At 30.3% G+C, this 17,546-nt stretch overlaps 1 protein-coding gene across 14 annotated transcripts in view; it reads left to right on the forward strand.

Annotated features, from left to right (window-relative positions):
* Nucleotides 1-17,546, forward strand: part of LOC124369196 (calcium-dependent secretion activator) — a 368,545-nt gene that overhangs the window by 221,339 nt on the left and 129,660 nt on the right. For all 14 annotated transcript variants that reach the window (XM_046827016.1, XM_046827015.1, XM_046827022.1 and 11 more), the window contains 3 exons: nucleotides 1,297-1,398; nucleotides 7,927-7,990; nucleotides 9,760-9,883. In XM_046827016.1, coding sequence (XP_046682972.1) covers nucleotides 1,297-1,398; nucleotides 7,927-7,990; nucleotides 9,760-9,883 — 290 coding nt within the window. The remainder of the gene's footprint in view (nucleotides 1-1,296; nucleotides 1,399-7,926; nucleotides 7,991-9,759; nucleotides 9,884-17,546) is intronic.

A 17,546-nucleotide genomic window follows, 5' to 3' on the forward strand; every position in this document is an offset into this window, starting at 1 on the left:
AGAAAGTTGTATATAATTGAGAGATAACTTCCTGTCACATTAAAATAATCTCAGAATGTTTTACTTTTTTGTACCACAAAAATGTTTTTTACCAATGACTGGAAAAGTTATAAATTATTTTAAAGTTAGCTGACCAGTGTACAAAAAACAACAACTAATAACTAAAAATAAGTTAACCATGTTTGTATTATTTAAAATTTTTGTACCAACAATATTCATTTTTGTATTTTTCAGATGACAGCTCTGGAAATATATAAAGTAAACTTAGTTCCAAGTGTTCCAACACTTAAGTACTTTGTAAGTGGTACAACACTGTGTTTTTATAGTAAAAATGGATTCAATATTCTGATTTACATTTTTGTGATGATTCCAGAGCAATTATTTTGGATATAGAAAAATTAATATTGGTGCTATAAAAATATTTTTATTGGCTATAGGAAAAATGTGTTCCATCACATGTAACAAATTATGATCTTTAGTTCTGGAAGATACAGAGGTTTGATGTAAATTACTTAATGATCCGTGAATATTTCTATTGTGAAAAAGAGAATGTTCTTAAGTATATTGTTCGAAACAGTGTTACAGAAAGTACTCAATAATAATTTTCCTCTTAAAAATCAAATTAATAAACTAAATGTAAATCTAAATAATACATATTACTTAGATCTTACTGTTTCCCGAAGAACAGACTGAACACAATTAATTAATTCTGTTATGCACCTACTTTTATAAGGAATTATATAAAATGGGAGAAAGTTTTTGTAAGTTAAATAATATACCATTTATTAATTTTGTACTTAGAGGTCTCATTTTTACAAAACAATCAAAATAAAGGTGTAGTTGTTTGTTTTATCTTATTTAGTTTTATCTGTTCTATATGTTTGCATTATTACTCTTTTTCTTTTGGTTTTCCTAATGCACCTTGTATTGTAATACTTTTTCTATACTTGTTCTTGCACATTGGAATAGTTTATAATTAATTGCAATATTTAATAATTATTTATATAATTAAGTACAAATATATTATATAAACAGTGAAAACATCTGAACCAGTGTTATTTAAAATACATAGCATATTATTTTTTATTTCACTATAAAATTTACTAAAACTAGTTTAACATTTAAAAATGCAACAATGTTTTTTGTATTAATTATAATTATTTATTTAAAAAAAAACATACAAACAAAATTATATGGCAAAACTTCAATGTGTACAGATTATAGTACATTATTGAACGCAATGGCTTATATAACCATATTTTTTTATATTAATACTTTTTGGCTTTATTTTCTTAGACCAGATGGAGTTGGAACAGTCACTCATGAAGAAAAGGACAAATTCCAGGAAATTAAAGAAAGATTAAGAATTCTGCTGGAAAATCAAATCACAAACTTTAGGTAAGTAGTCTCAATCATTTCAAAATATTTAGTTATGCATGTGTGTGCCATATTGTAAACACCATACAGTTTGGTTTCCAGTAGTTTAACAATTACCACAGAAACTATCAATTTGGAGTTTTAAATAATTATGTATTTATGACAATAAAATACAGAACATTTCTGAAATTTGGCATTGTTATATGTTACAAATATAGAACACTACTTTCTAAAGATTGGAATTCTTCCTTTTTTTCAAATGTCACAACCCTTAAGACATTCACACAAAAAAGAAAATTAACCAATGTAATCTAAAACAAAGAACAGGATAGTTAAGGACGAGAGAGCAATAAAAGACAAGAGACCTTCAGCCTTTTGTTTCTTTAATCTCAAATTCATGTGGTCTTACTTCCACAGAAGACTTATCAATTAATCTGGTAATTTTATGTGTGAAAACCCAATAAGTTTATTTTTGACTAAGTCTTCTCTTTGCTGTATAAACAAAAGATTTTTAAGTTTATTGAGAAAAATATTATGGTCACAATCAGTTGAATGGTACAGTGAAACAATAATTAATTTGAATTTATCTAATAATACAGTGGTTACTTCAAAATGAAGTTCTGTACAAAATTCTGTAATATCGAGGCCTTGCATGAAAATTATTGTGGACAAATATTAATGTACCTCCTCTAATCCGGTTTGCTCTACAGAAAGCAGATGCACAGTAAAAACCATTTGGAAAAGATGCTACTACTGATTGTTTAAGAAAATGCTCTGATAAGCAAATGACATATAGGTTCAATTCATTTTGTATGAAAGTTTCTAGAACAGTGATTTTGCCATTAAGACCTTGAATGTTTAAAAATAGCAATTTTATATTTATAATATTATTTTGTAAACGTGATGAGTTAGAACAATTTTTAAAATGACGAAAGTGCAAATTACCTGGTCTTAAGTTAGTTAAATTTCTATAGTTAGATTCCTTTCCTCCTCCAAAAAATGACTCAAAACCGATACACCCACAGGTTGCTCCAAAGGAAACTGATCACTATCACTTGTTACATTCACAAAAGAAACATGATCACTTGAAATGCACTCATTTTGCTCACAGCACTTGTGAAGATGACGGAGTGTTGACCTCAGGTACTGGGGGTTTGTGACGTCAGAAGTTGTTATGAGGGGTGTTTGTTCTGGCTCCATGATACCGATGGCATTCTCCAACCCCCTCACAAAGCTAAGATATGGGAGGTAATTTCTCAACTTCCTGGTAGGATGTTCATCATAGATAACAATACTGACAGAGACTCCTGTGACTTGACTAAATTGTAGTACCCTTGCAGCAAAATGTTCTGCACTAAAATTAATAGTGGGCATTTACAAACTTCTCTAGACTGTAGTATGGCCAGTTCAGCAACCAGTGGCAGATGGTCTTTGTCAATTGCTAGTGGGATTGATGAGCTTTTATTTCATCAGGAAGCATGTTCCAGTATTTGGTACTAATGTATGATGGTGTTTTTGTCTCAAGTATAGTTAGGAGGTGGATAGGAAGGGGATAATTGTTGGCCCTCATTTTCTAATAATTGTGGATGTCTGCTCCTTTGGTAAGAATTTGCTTGTTTATAAATATGGTTGTCTCCAGGATAAAAATTACAACAAAGTCCAAAATCTCTGCAAGAGTCCAGTGGCCTAGGTCAGAGAAAATGTGAATTGCCTTTTTCTGAAGTATCAAGACTCTATGGAGGTTTGCTTTAGAGGAATTTCCTCAAGCAGTTAGACAATATCTAAAATGGGTTTAGAATAAAGCATGGTACACTAGTTTAACTGTGTTTGAACTGCTCACATGCTTAAGTCTTCCAAGATGTATTGAGAGGAGCCTAGTTGTTTTACAATCTGGTCTATATGAGGGTTACAGGATAATTGGTCAACTATCAGTGCTCTAAGATATTTTGGCTGGTACACTCTAGTCAGTTCCAAGTATTTCAGCTGCTTTATTTTTTCTTCTTCCAAAGAAAATCTGCTGACTTATATTTTCGTTCAGGACCAGAACATTTACACTACAATACTATCAGGCCATATTAACTGCAGTGTATGACTGTTTTTCCAGTGTTTCAAGTGTCTGGTTCTGGAGATGGAGCACACTAAGTAGTTTGGAAGGTCACTTACATACATTATGAAAATAATTGGTTCCAGAATAGATCCTTGTGGCAAACCTCCAGTCACAAACATTTGGCTAGATGTGTTATTTTGGGTCTTGTTTTTCAAAATAGTTTTTATTTCAACTGATTGGGTTTGATTTGTAAGATAGCTCTTAAACCACATTAAATCATTTTGTTTGACACCTTTATTTCCCAACTTGCATAGCAAAATTTTATGATTTACACTTTCAAAAGCCTTGATATAATCTAGTACAATTACACTTGCTGTGTCACTTTGTTATAAAGATGTTCTATAATCTGAGTTAAGGCTGTTAATGTAAAGTGTCCAAGTATAAATCCATGCTGTTCTTCTGGTGTAAGATTGTTTGGTATTATATGATCAGCCTTTTGAGAACAATTTTCTCAACAAGTTTAGATATTCGGAAGAACTGGTATTGGTAAGTAGTTTTCTTGCTTGCTGTTACGCCTCCCTTGAGTTTTTGATTAACTATTGTAATTTCTAACATGCTTGGAAAGACTCTGAGAAGAAAAATTATTTATTATGTTGGCTAAAGGATGTGCGAGTTCTTTTCCACATGCTTTTTCTATTTTAGAAAACATTTCATCGAAGCTATCTGATGATTTTGACTGCAGGGATGTGATGGCTTTGAGAACTTTATTATGGGTGGTGGACCAGAGAATAAGAATATTATTGTAATTGCTAGATAAAGCTTCTAAAACAGGTATACTTGGTGTGGTGTTCGTCAATGATTTTTCGGCTGCAATTTTGAAATAAGAGTTAAGTTATTCAGTAACTTTAAAAAAGTCAGCTATTGTTTTACCATTAGTGTTTAGTAGCATATACGCTTTGTGTGTAGCACTTCCTGTTATTTTATAAGCTTGATGTGTTTGTTCAATTTTTTTTAATGGTCTCTGGTTCATATTGAGCAGTATTATATTTTTCTTTTTAATGGAGATTTTATTCACAGGACAGACTACATTAACATTATAGGCCAGTATTGTGGATAATGCATTATAGGCTTCTTCAGCACTATAAGTATTATAAACTTCATGCCAGGACTCTGTTTCCAACATATGTTTGAAAGTTTGAAGCTACTGGTTATTTAGTTATCTATGTTCAGTTGTTACAGGAGCAGACTTATTAGATGAAATGCACATTATGTACAACTCTATAAGAGAGATGTGGTTCTCTCTTATTATTACTGAGAGTTTATTTTGATGAAGGTTGGTCCCAACAAGATCAAAACCTCCTAGTCAAATATTTGGATCATTAACCTTCTGGAAGTCATATTCATCTGCTGAATTGAAAGATAAAAAGATAAGAAGAAAAAACACATAAAAAGAATTGTAGTTCTGAATTTTATGAGAATTCTACTTTAAACCTCCTCCATGATACTATGCTTAACAGAGTCTTTTCTTTTTACACTGATATTATGTCCTTATCTCTCCTTTTACTCATTACCATACTAGAGGTTTCGACTCTTCACTTTTACTATTTAGGCTGATCTTTTACTTGGAAATTCTGATTCCCTAACCACAGTGAATTCTGGAGAGGTTAAACCTAATTCCTGGTCCAAATTTTCACCTAGCACATCCACTGGCACTTGAAGTTCAGTAATGCCATCAATACCAACGAATGTTCCATGAGGTCCTAAAATAGTAATTGTTCATTGTCCACTAATGACTAACTTTGCAAGCTTTAATTGAATTTTACAAGATCCAGCATAAGCAGTTAAGGGGAGTACAAAAAACCGCTATTGCTCATTAATCAAAGTTTTGATATTGTTTACTTTGGAAAATCTTGCTACATTGGATCTCTTTATTAAATTCATTATCAAACGGCTCTTAAATCTTAGTCATTTATTCACAGTCAATCTGCAGAAGTACAGTAACAGTTGCATCAGAACTACAGGAAAACCATTAGATAGTTCCAACAACACTGGAGACCGATTTTGTACTGCGGACTGAAATCTCGTCTTTCCTAGATTTGAGACGTTCAGAAACCTTGCTGCATTTTTAAATGGTTTTAAAACATTCAGTTCAACCTCTTTAGGTCTGAGGCATTTAATAAGCCTGTGATTGTCAAAATAACCATAAACTATATCCTCACAACCAACAGCCAAATATACTGTGGTTCAACTTTGACTAAAATAAAAATAAATACTAAAACACTCAGAAAATCTGTTGAGTAAATATTAATAATAACATAAAAATTGAATCTCACCTAAATTATACAACCTTGCCTTTCACCAGAGACAAGAAATAAGTGTTCCTTCTCAGGCCTTATAAGCATTGAGATTTGACCCCTCCACTCAAATAAGGGAAAATAGAAATCAGCTGCCCCACAGCTTAAAACATCATCTCAGTCATTACCCTAGGAGATTGATCGTTTCTTACTCTGAGATTGGAGCAGCTAAAGTAACTTAAAAGTCCTAAGCTGAAAGAAACAGAAGTAAGACCATGAGGTCAACTACTGACAAGCGATAAAAATTCAAGATTAACAATAGTGCTAGCACAGTATCTCAAGGATCAGTGTTGGGACCATTTCCTTTTTTATGTTATATTAACAAAATTTGACAAGCTATTAATTAATATATCTTGTTCTATCATCTATACATGTATGTAGATGATATCGGTTTCTTGTTATGTAATAAAAGGAAGACATTGCATTAACAAATATTTAATACATTTAAAACGTCAACCAGTATTTCTACTAGATTTAAACTAAACAAAATATTTTACATTTTCTTGTGCATAAGTTATAAAGGAAAATGTGTAATGCACTTAGTGAAGAATTAATAATAGTGTAGAGGCAAACAGGATTTTTCCGGACATTTGCCATCGTTCAGTGAAACAAGAAAACAGTAACAGTGGTGTTACTGTTTTCTTGTTTCACTGAACGATGGCAAATGTCCGGAAAAATCCTGTTTCCTTCACAATCCTTCCATCGTCAAAAATAACCTTTAAACAAAGAAGTGTAGAGGCTTTGGATGATACTTTATGTATAATTATATTCATAACATTTATCAAGAACAAGTTAATAACCGGATGTAATAAAATGACCTTGAGTTGTAATCCACAAGAACCATTCTAAACTACAAACACCTTTAAGTCCATATAATTTTTAGTTATAGAGTAAAGGGAGATGTCTTGTTTTGAAGATATGATTAATAGACATCTAAACACTTTATAGTGTTATACACACTAATTTATATGAACTGTATAAAACTTCAAGTTTTCAACAGTAAATTTCAAAAATTCTTGAAATTCTATATCTGAATAATCAAATCAATTTACTTATTGCACATAACATTTGAACATTGTTACAAAAGTAACCACAAACTGGAGCATTTGCAATAGTATTTTGTATTGTAATATAACATGACATATACAAAATGTGATATAACATTAGAGGACGTAAAATAATTATTACAATAATTACATAAAACATCATGTTACATAAAACAGGAAAAACATGATAAAACAGAAATGGTACTACTTATCCACTAGTATGTATTAATATATATACTACAAATTAAGCAAACCTATCATTTAACATTTCATCAATATCATAATGGGCTATAATGATGATTTAGGCAGATTGTTTAAAGAATGTTGATTTGGCAATAGATTTGTTGGCACATTTGAGCTAAATATTCTATTCTGAGGAATTTGCTTATATTGAATCTCATGTATAATATGGCATAAATATGAAGGAAGAAGAAAATAGAAGTTTGAATAAACAAATCAGAATTATTAAACCTTTGGAAAGAAACACTCATAACTTTGATCTTTATATCTTTTGAATGGTTACAGACAAAAGTTGATATTTACTACTCATGTGTACAATGTTTACCCCCGTCTTTGATGTTTAATGGAATGTTTTCAACATAGAGGAGCTATAAAAAGTTCTTATGCAAGTCTGTGTTGAGAGGCACATCATTTTAAAGCCCACTATTTTGTGAGTGTGAACGCTATGAGTTTCATCTCTAGAGGATCATCCTGTCAAAAATCGTGGCAGGCTAACGTTTCAAAGCATATCATTGAAACATCTACTTTCTTATTATCTGTTACAACTTAATCAAAGCAAAAAACGTTGTTCGTGTTAAGTCAGAATATTTTTGGAAATTAATTGTCAATGGATGTACAACAGTAATACTGTTTATGACCAATTTGCAATTTTTTTTATTAATTGATAAATTACATTCATAGCCTTAAAAATTAAAGTGACAAATAAGAAATATATAATAACATTGAAATAAGAAGGGGTTTGTTTTGAATATTGGGTTTTACAAGTCTATTGTAGATAAGGTCATAACCTTTGTTATGAGCATCTCTTGTAACAATAATCTAATATCAGTGAAGAGTAAGTAATAGAATATTATGTTTTCAGATACTGTTTTCCATTTGGGAGACCAGAAGGAGCCCTGAAAGCTACCCTGTCACTTTTAGAGAGGGTAAGATGTGAGATATTATATAGATAGTTAATACAATAACAAAACTGCCTTAATTGCCTTATATGAGAATGGAATGGTACATACATGTTCACTCACATACACATACATAAAAATTATATATTGGGCTAGTATAATAATTAATTTGATAAAACATGAAACACGGTACATTTTTATTTACCGAAATGAGTTTCAGAAGCTATGCCATGACCACACTACTTAACCTAAAGTTGCTATAAAAAATATTAAATAAAAGCATTTGAATACGGAAATTTAACACATGTATTCAATATATATATATATATATATATATATATATATATATATATATATATATATATATACGTACATATATATATATATACGTACATATATATATATATATATATATAGTTCTTCTTTTATATATAATTTTTCCCTTTTTTCTCAATGTCAATAATTTTCATGATATCAAATAATCATGAAAGTTATCTTTTTAGTACATATATTTGAATTACAAGTCAGATTTGAAAAATATGTTAAATACCATACAAATTAATATAAAAAGTCAATATATGAACAATATTTCAAATTCAGATATTAACTTATTGAAGAATAAAAAGTTATTATCCCTCCCTTACAACACTCCCATGCACATTTGGAAGCTAAAACAACAGGACTAATATCATAGTTTCTCTAAGGTTATTGTTTCAAAATATTGCAGGTAATGTTACAAGGAAAAACTACACTCATCCCTCCTCACCCACCCTTGCCATGCCCGCCAACGTAATGGTTGGAAAGTGGTTGAACTTGCCAGTATGGCATTCCTTACTCACAAAGCTTGCTGTTACAAAATATTTTATTGCTTTTCACCAGGCCAGGAATCGAAGGTGCTGGATATCGCAGGATCAAATTTGACTGTGTTTACTGTAATTCACTTTTTATTAATCAGTGATAAAATGTTTGATCCTAAAATATTACTTATTCGTAATTTATCTGAGGAATGAAATCTTTTTGTAATTGTTTCACTTCAAATAGCAGTTTAGCAATTGGTGACACATTTATATACTTCAGAATAGAAGCTAAATAGTCTAAAACTAGGGTTTTACAACTTTTAATGCTTTTATATATATCATATAATTCATATACTTATAATAGTTTCAAAAAATAGTATACTTTAACATAAAAAAACAGTGTTATGTTAAATTCATTAAAAAAATTAAGCTTCCCTTTTACAGTTTAATTTAAATTGATACACAATTGTCATTAACAGTTTCAATTTTATTCTCAGTGTTTATTCTAACTTCCAGAAACAACTAAATATTTATTAAAACGTTTAAAATAGTTTTGATTTAAGTTTTCTTTCTTAAAAAGATATTTAAACAAGAATTAAAGTTAAAATTAAAATTCAACTTCTAAGGGCAAATTTGTGTAGTTCTCATTATATTTTCAAAAGCATTTATTCACCTTTCTACTTGTAAAAAATACAGTTTTTCATATCACTGTTGTATAACTTTAAATGTGGAGGTCAAAAACTTGAATGTATCTTCCTTGATGCATAAGGTAAGCAGTCTATTTGTAAATGTTTAAAGCTCTTTGAGTCAACATTAACCTTTAGCAAGGCAGTATTGCAAATTAACAATGTTCAAGCTGTCTTGTTCTCTCAGCAAGAAATACAATTTAATACTCTAAATTACATCTAGAGATTCTACATTTTCATTGTATTTTTTAGTAGCGATCATAAATTAAAATTTTCTATGATTTGAACTAACACTTACTGGTTTTTATTGCAGGTTTTAATGAAAGATATCGCCACTCCTGTCCCACCTGAAGATGTTCGAGGACTCATCAAAAAGTGCCTGGAGACAGCTGCGTACGTCAACTATACCCGTCTTTCAGCTGAGGCCAAAATAGAAGGTAACTTAAGTGATTGAAAATGTGAACTGGAGCTAAACTCAAAATTCAATTGATTAAAAATGTCAATAATGTAATTTTGTTAACAACAAATGGTCTGGATGAAAACAGTGTTTAAATAGAATTCTCTTTGATCTTAAGCTAGCATTTGATTGCGTAGGTCAGAACATTCCTCTGAAAAATTTGGATCAAAGGAATTGTTTTAAACTGGTTCAATTTATTTGTGATTAGCAGGTCACCATACACAGAAATTGAGTTGTCTTAAGTGGAAATGTAAGAAACCCCGCCCGACTCATCATTATAATACTACTATACTACTATTATAAACTTGTTCCTCAAGGCTCTATTTTGGAACCAATATTTTTCCATTTGTACATCAACAAAATACAATGGTCTCTAACATTTTTAAAACAAACATATATTTCTCATACTACAATAACCCTAAAAATATTGTATTTTTAAATAGTATAATCAGTGTTACATATAAAAAATGAACCGGATCAGAATAAATTTTTAAAGGTGTTGAAGTATTTTCTGTGAAACAACCCTTCATGAATTTTTGAGTAATTCTAAGTAGGCTATAATAATTATGATCATTTACATGTAATTATTTATATTTAATGTTTGATGCTATTTATGTAAATGATTTGTGCTGAGTAAATAAAGCCATTTTGACTTGAATTGATATAGTCAGTGTGTAAATTAACTGCAGTTGTTGGTTCACTTTATACACTCTATAACTAAAAGTTAAATATTGGTCTGAGGAGACAAGATTAGTTGTGGTGAAAAGAGGGGAAGGGATCTGCATTTGCCTCTTGATTGATTTACACATCTAATATACTCTCTGTTTTGTTATTAATTCAATAAATTGAAAAGGTCAATTTCTTTATTCATTCTGAAATTTCTGAAAAGCACACAAACCACATTTTGGTTAAATGGCAACAATATTGACAGATTTATTGTGTAATCCATAAGAAACATTTAATTGCAAATAAATTTTTAATATAACATACAAAAGTCTTAATTTAAATATTCAATTTTTTAAATTTATGTTTCCTTCAGTAATGAAGTATTATATACTACTAAATAGGCATTTTGATTCTGTCTTTTTCAATATGAGTAAAACTATTATTATCTAATTCAATAATAGTATAATTGGTTTTGAAACTGTGTAAAAAAGTTAAAAATAATGTCCAGAGGTGAGCTTGGGTCAACTCTGAGTTCTTGGTGGAGTTTGATTCTTGACTCATTAACACGAATAATAAAATATGAATTCTAGATCTAATTTTATAACTGTTTATGATATCTTATGTTCATAACATGCTTACTGTGCTTATCACCAATGAACTTTAATCAAAAATCAATTGTGTAGGTATAATCATTCTCAAATGAGGTATACTAATGTATAACCATTGTATAAACAGAGCCTACATATTTTCACTAATATGAGGTTTTAACTTACATCTTCAAGATAACAAGTATTATTTTATATTTGGACAATACAACCTCTGCTGTTACTTAAAATAATACTGTTACACTACTACTGTAATAAACCTAGACTCTTATACAATTTATTTTTACTGTCTGAATGTTTTATGAATGGCGGATGGGCTTGCTATGCATACGCTATAAAACAAATATTGTTAGATTTTGTATTTTCATTAATAAGGAAATCTTTGATCCTTGTTTGTTCCACAAAGAATTACTATTTCATACTCTCTTTATTAAATTGGCAAAAATTTAAATTGGAAATCGTACCATTGTGAGAAGTAAATAAAACAATTAGTTCTTATCTGTAAGTTATTTAAAGTTAAAAGAATATTTAATTCAAAATACATTTTACTTTTTCAAGAACTTTTATACAATGTCAATTTTATGTAGATTACTTTAATTATTAAAGTAACTTATTTGTAGTTGACACTATTTATTGTGCATAATATGAATAAAAATATTTTAACTTGGACTTTGAGATAAATTTTATTTAAAAACTAGTAGTATGATTTATTTCACATTACTTTAATCTGTTTTATAGTGAAAAATCATAAGAACAGTTCAGAAACAAACAAACTTCACACAAACATCTTTTTAACAAGTGAGATTAATTACAGTTCTTAGTTTTTATAATATAAAGTTATAAAAAATTAACAAGTTATGAAGCAACCAACATCAACATTGTTGTAATACAAGACATTGTACCCTCAGCACATCCACACATTTTTGAGAAAATACACCATTTATTAGGGAAGAATTGTCTAACTACATACCAATATAGTAATTAAAATATCAATATAAAGATTAAAAAATAATGAAATAAGTCATAGTAGATATAGTTTATTTATGTGTGAAAACTATTTAGTGATACATTTTAAATAATTTTAATAAGTTAATTACTTTTAGGATGAGAAACTGTGTGCTATGCATGCTATGCATAGATTTATTCTTGTCTCAGGAACATATACCTTTATAAATATTTTGTTATATATTGTTTTTAGTATATAAGGCTAATGATGTCACTTGTTTTTGTAACCATTGCTGTGTGTGAAACATAATTTTTGTTACAATTGAGAGATTGATTGATTGCAGGTGTAAAATTCTGTGGCCATATATATATGGCCTATATATATCACTGTTTTGAATTCTTACCAGTTTTTAAAGCAATATCTTTTTTTATCAACGTTGAAGTCACCATAGCTACATTATCTTACTTTCTTCATCCTGATGCTTTTTTACAAAGAGTTTAGCTATTGGAGTAGCGCCTTAGTATTACTTTTAGTTTTTCTGATGATTTGTTTTTTGCTGTAGGCAGGAATGTATTTTCTTATTTTTAGTTTTCCTTAAAACAAATGGTAAATGTTGATTTTTAAAGAGAGTCTCTTTTAATTGCTATTAAAGTTCATTTGAAGCACCTCAGAATTTTCCTTATATGCAAACAATTAGAGTGATAAAAAGCGTGAAAAAAGAGTTTGGTTTAATGAATTTTTAATACTTAAAATCAATGGTAAACTTAATTTATAGTCTGATATATATATATACCATGTAATATCAGCTACATAAAATGTAGTAAGTGTACATGTTTAAAGTAAGTAGAAAGGCAAGGCTTAGTTCTATTAGTTTTTATTTTATTTTATAGATACGTAATAATACATTATGCTTCACAAAATTAGATGTAACATCAAAAAGTCTACAACTCCTTTGCACTGTTTTCTAGAATAGGTCTCTGGCAAGTAAATGTAAATCACAAAATTAATGAGTTTTCAGAAGTAAAGTTATCTATCAACAGAAGAACACCATCTTATCAGCAACGTTTTGAGATGACAAACAATTAGTGAGGTGTATATCCCATGGTAAGCCTGGTTTTACACTGCATATAAACACCATTAATACTACAGCTGTATAGAGCAACTTCCAAACATTAATAGCATCACATAAAATGAAGGTGCACAGGTAGCACAGGACATGGAACAGCAGATGAACGATACCTTCTGCCATGTGTTGAAAACTTAGATATAACAATCTTCAGTCCACTTTTAAGTTCTCAGATTAAAACACTGGTTTTTCCTTATAGCTTTCAAACATGTTATTTAGTTACCTTTAAAATAATGTACCTAAAACATATCTTCTTTGAAACACTTAATTGAAAATAATGGATCTGAAAATTAATTATAACCTAGAATCACTGAGCAATTAATTTTTTTCATAAGCACTAATGCACTGACAGAAACAGTGGGGCCTGCAAACATTGCAACTAACCTTGCTTATTACTTATGACTTATTGTATTTTAGGATAGGAAATTGGCTCCAAAAACAGTCAAACTGTTGTTAAGACATTAAATTTTTGCCTTAATCACTATTTAAGGCATTTAAGCAGCTATATCCAGGATTCTTAAAAAATTTTAGAAGTTTTACAAATGTTTTCATTAGGGCATTACAATAAAAACACTTCTTAATAGAACCTTAGGGTTTTAATTTTGTAATTTGAAGATTGTGATAGCAATACAATTTATTAACCAAATAGTAAAAAAGTATACATAAAATGAGTGGCTGGTATAACATTTTGTGCATTTTATTTTAACAATAAAATACAATATCTGTACTGTGACCTTTTAGTGATCAAAAGTATATTATGCAGTAATATAAAGTATATAATTTGTAATGGTTTATAGTTGAAACCATAATGTTAGGCAGGAGACCAAAGTATGATATTGCCAATATATCTTACTTGGAATTTCTGACTGCAGTTACAAGGTTTATGATTAATAATGTTATATTTATTAAATAAAACGTTATGTATTGAATTGAACATTATAACTTCTAAACTCTAGAAGAATAGAAAAGATACATTATAAATATGAAACAAGATACAAAGAGAAGCTCAGAAGTAAAATATGTGTCACTCACGCTTAGGGTGTTTTGTTGTTGTATCTTCCCTATATTTTTTCTTCAGCAATTCAAGAGTCTCACATGTAGATTTTTTTGAACAAAACACTAAATATTATGTTTGGTCCTTCCTCTATAGATGAAATTCTAAACTTGATATACAGAACACATCTCTTAATAGAACCTACTAATAGGTTCTGACGGGAGAGAACAGAAAGAATGTTTAACTACTAGCAGTACTTCCAGCTATGGGAGTGTGAAATTTCACTTTTGGCAAATCCCTGTATAATTTCCATAAATTGATTGACTATCTCATGTTTAGTACTTAGTGTGGTACTAGAAATAAAATATGATAAGAATTAGTTGAGAGATATAAGATGCTATAGCTATGAGCGTAGATCAATAGTAGCGTATGTAAAATTCTGTATAGAAAAAATTGTTTTGATCAGTGCTGTACTAACTCACCTTTGTTCTGTGTAATGAGAACTTTATACTCAAACATATAACACATGAAACATACACGGAACAAGATTTAAAATAAACCTGCCTTTTATTAACATCAAATAGTTCAGACACCAGCCAAACTTGCAAGCAAAAACTGAACATCTTGATAGAAATAATGATCTTAACAGATCCTGACCTCAGAATCCAATATCTCCAATTTACGTGGCAGTATAAAATTAAAAATTTAGCATGGCTACACCCTACAAATAAACTCAAAATTAAACTTAATTAATTAGTAGTGAAGGACTTCTTCATAAAACATATAAAAAAAAAGAATATATGAAGAAACATTACAATATAGAGAGTGCAGGAAACCTTGAGAAGCAAGGCAGCACAGACTGAACTAACCTTCAATCAATCTCAGAACAACAAACATATCCACCACCCTTTACTCAGAGTAGAGGCCACAATATCTTCTCATTCTCTGAGCTACTCTATTAGAAACAGTCACACCACAACACCATGTAATACTCCTTTTCAGGAAGCATCTGAAAATCTAACAAAATTCGAATTTCAAATTGGTTATCAAATAAAGTATAAATACTCTCCCACTCCCGTGTAGTGAAACACCAGATATATGAATAATAACAGAATATGGACTGTCAAACATTAATGACACATATATAGCTGGCTATTCTCTGATTGGTGGTTTTTCTAGGTGAAACAAATGAAAGGAGGTATGGCAGCCTGTGTAAAACTTGGCCTTTAAAATACTGTAAAAATCCTAAGCACAAGAGAAAATGAAACAGAGCTTCTGTTTGAAGCAATACTCTGAAACAGTTTTCTTGACAGGCCTATCAGACAGTATCGCATAACTAGCTGTATTAAACTTTCTCAGAGATATCCACAAGAAAACCAATGAAATCAAGAGAAAATGAGTAAAAAAATCTATAGACCACTTTAAGGAAAATCTGAAAACCATAACTGGGAAAGCATTCTCTTGACTGAGGAAGTTGATTTAGCCCTACAGCACTTTCCATAACACCTCACTGCCTGCCCATCTCAAGAACTTACTGCAAGCCAAAAACAACATAGCAGTGCTGGGATTCAGAATATGCAAGTCTGAAGAATGTTTACATTAAAGCTCTGTAACATCAACTCTGATCAGGCCAAGATGAAGATAAAAGATTCTCAGCTGCTTGGGAAATAGAATATGACCTTAAACTGAAAACTTTATGAAAGCAGCTAAACACTAACTACATCAAGATGGCTGACTGTCTTGGCAGCTTCAGTGAAGTGGCTCTCCTGGAAATGAACATTTAAGTGTGTATTATAAAACATGTAGTAGTATACCAGTATTAAAGCATAATCTGGATCAATTAGTAAGTACACTTTTTAATTATAAACTTATTAGAAATGTATAATTTCTGGGGTAAATCACCAAAGAGTAATCATTGATGAAGCCCCAATGCAGCATGCAGGGGAAATACTGTACATCTGTATGATGGCTAATTTTAAAAAATCTCTGCTACGGCGATATAAATCAAATACCATTCATCAACAGAACAGCTCAAAACAACATGATGTAATGTGCACGGCAACAATCTCACAGACTCTCAACCATTCATATTGAAGTACAAGCAGCATTATAACACTCCTTTCAAAATGTTATAAAAAAAATTACAACAAGCAACCCAATAACAAGTGAAACAAGAACTATTAAATTACACAATATTAACCAATTGCACCTAGACATAGACAAGACTAAACACAAGGTCCTTGTGTACAAACAGTCTGAAAAAACTGCTGCTAGGTAAAATGGGCTTTGACGTATCCACAATTGACAAATACCAGGGAAAACAGACAGATCACATTACTGTGGTATATACTTCCACAATCCTAGATGAGGAAATCTACGACTCGAAGTCACACTGTATTGTTACTATATCTTGATGTATAAAATCATTTACATACATTACATCAAAAGTGGATGACACTCTAGGCACATAGGTGGAACAAATAAACTGCTACTCCATCCAAGATGTAACGGTGCATTATTTGGAAAAAGTCAAGACAACAGCAATCGAAGGTCCCCTAAATCTGACCAGCCAACATAACAAACATTATTTGCGCCATTCAATTGAAGACATCCTGGAGAACAATGAAATATGCTCCACAAACTCTGAAGTAAGAATGCATGGCTTTAGTAGAGAAGAAAAGGTCATAGGACTGCAAGGGCTCTGGATATCGCAGGGAAAGCCCAAACCAGTGAGAAAACCACCAATGAGTACAAGAATATTATATTCAGAGAACATTAGTGGGAAAAGTTCTTCAACAAAAATATCAACTACTACTAAGGAATTAACATTGGAAAAGCGTCCTCAAGAACCCTAGCAGAGGAAATCCATCAGAAAATAGCTCAAAATATGAAGTAGCAGAAAAGAACCAGCAAAGTATAACTAGGACAAATTTATCAGAATCCTCACCAGAATTACTTTTGAATCATAAAAACAATCATTATTTTTTAGACTAAACCAAATTCAAAAACAGGTACATTATAAACTCAAATCTAAAACAAGTTCTTAAAACCTAACAATACTTCACCAAAATACCTGTGGACTAGACAAAAAACTCTACAGACAACCACTTTCTTAGTGAAACTGACCCCAATATATTTGTGCTTAACAAACACAACATGAAAAAAAAAGAAATACAGCATACAAAAATTGAAGGATTTTTCTGATAGCCGAATAGTGTAGAGAAAGCCACAAACTCAGTGGTGTAGCCATATACATCAAAGAAACTCTGGTAAGCTGCACAGCATTAATTGACGTATCCCACCTAT

Source organism: Homalodisca vitripennis, chromosome X, assembly GCF_021130785.1.
Source record: "Homalodisca vitripennis isolate AUS2020 chromosome X, UT_GWSS_2.1, whole genome shotgun sequence".
NCBI classification, from domain to species: Eukaryota; Metazoa; Arthropoda; class Insecta; order Hemiptera; family Cicadellidae; genus Homalodisca; species Homalodisca vitripennis.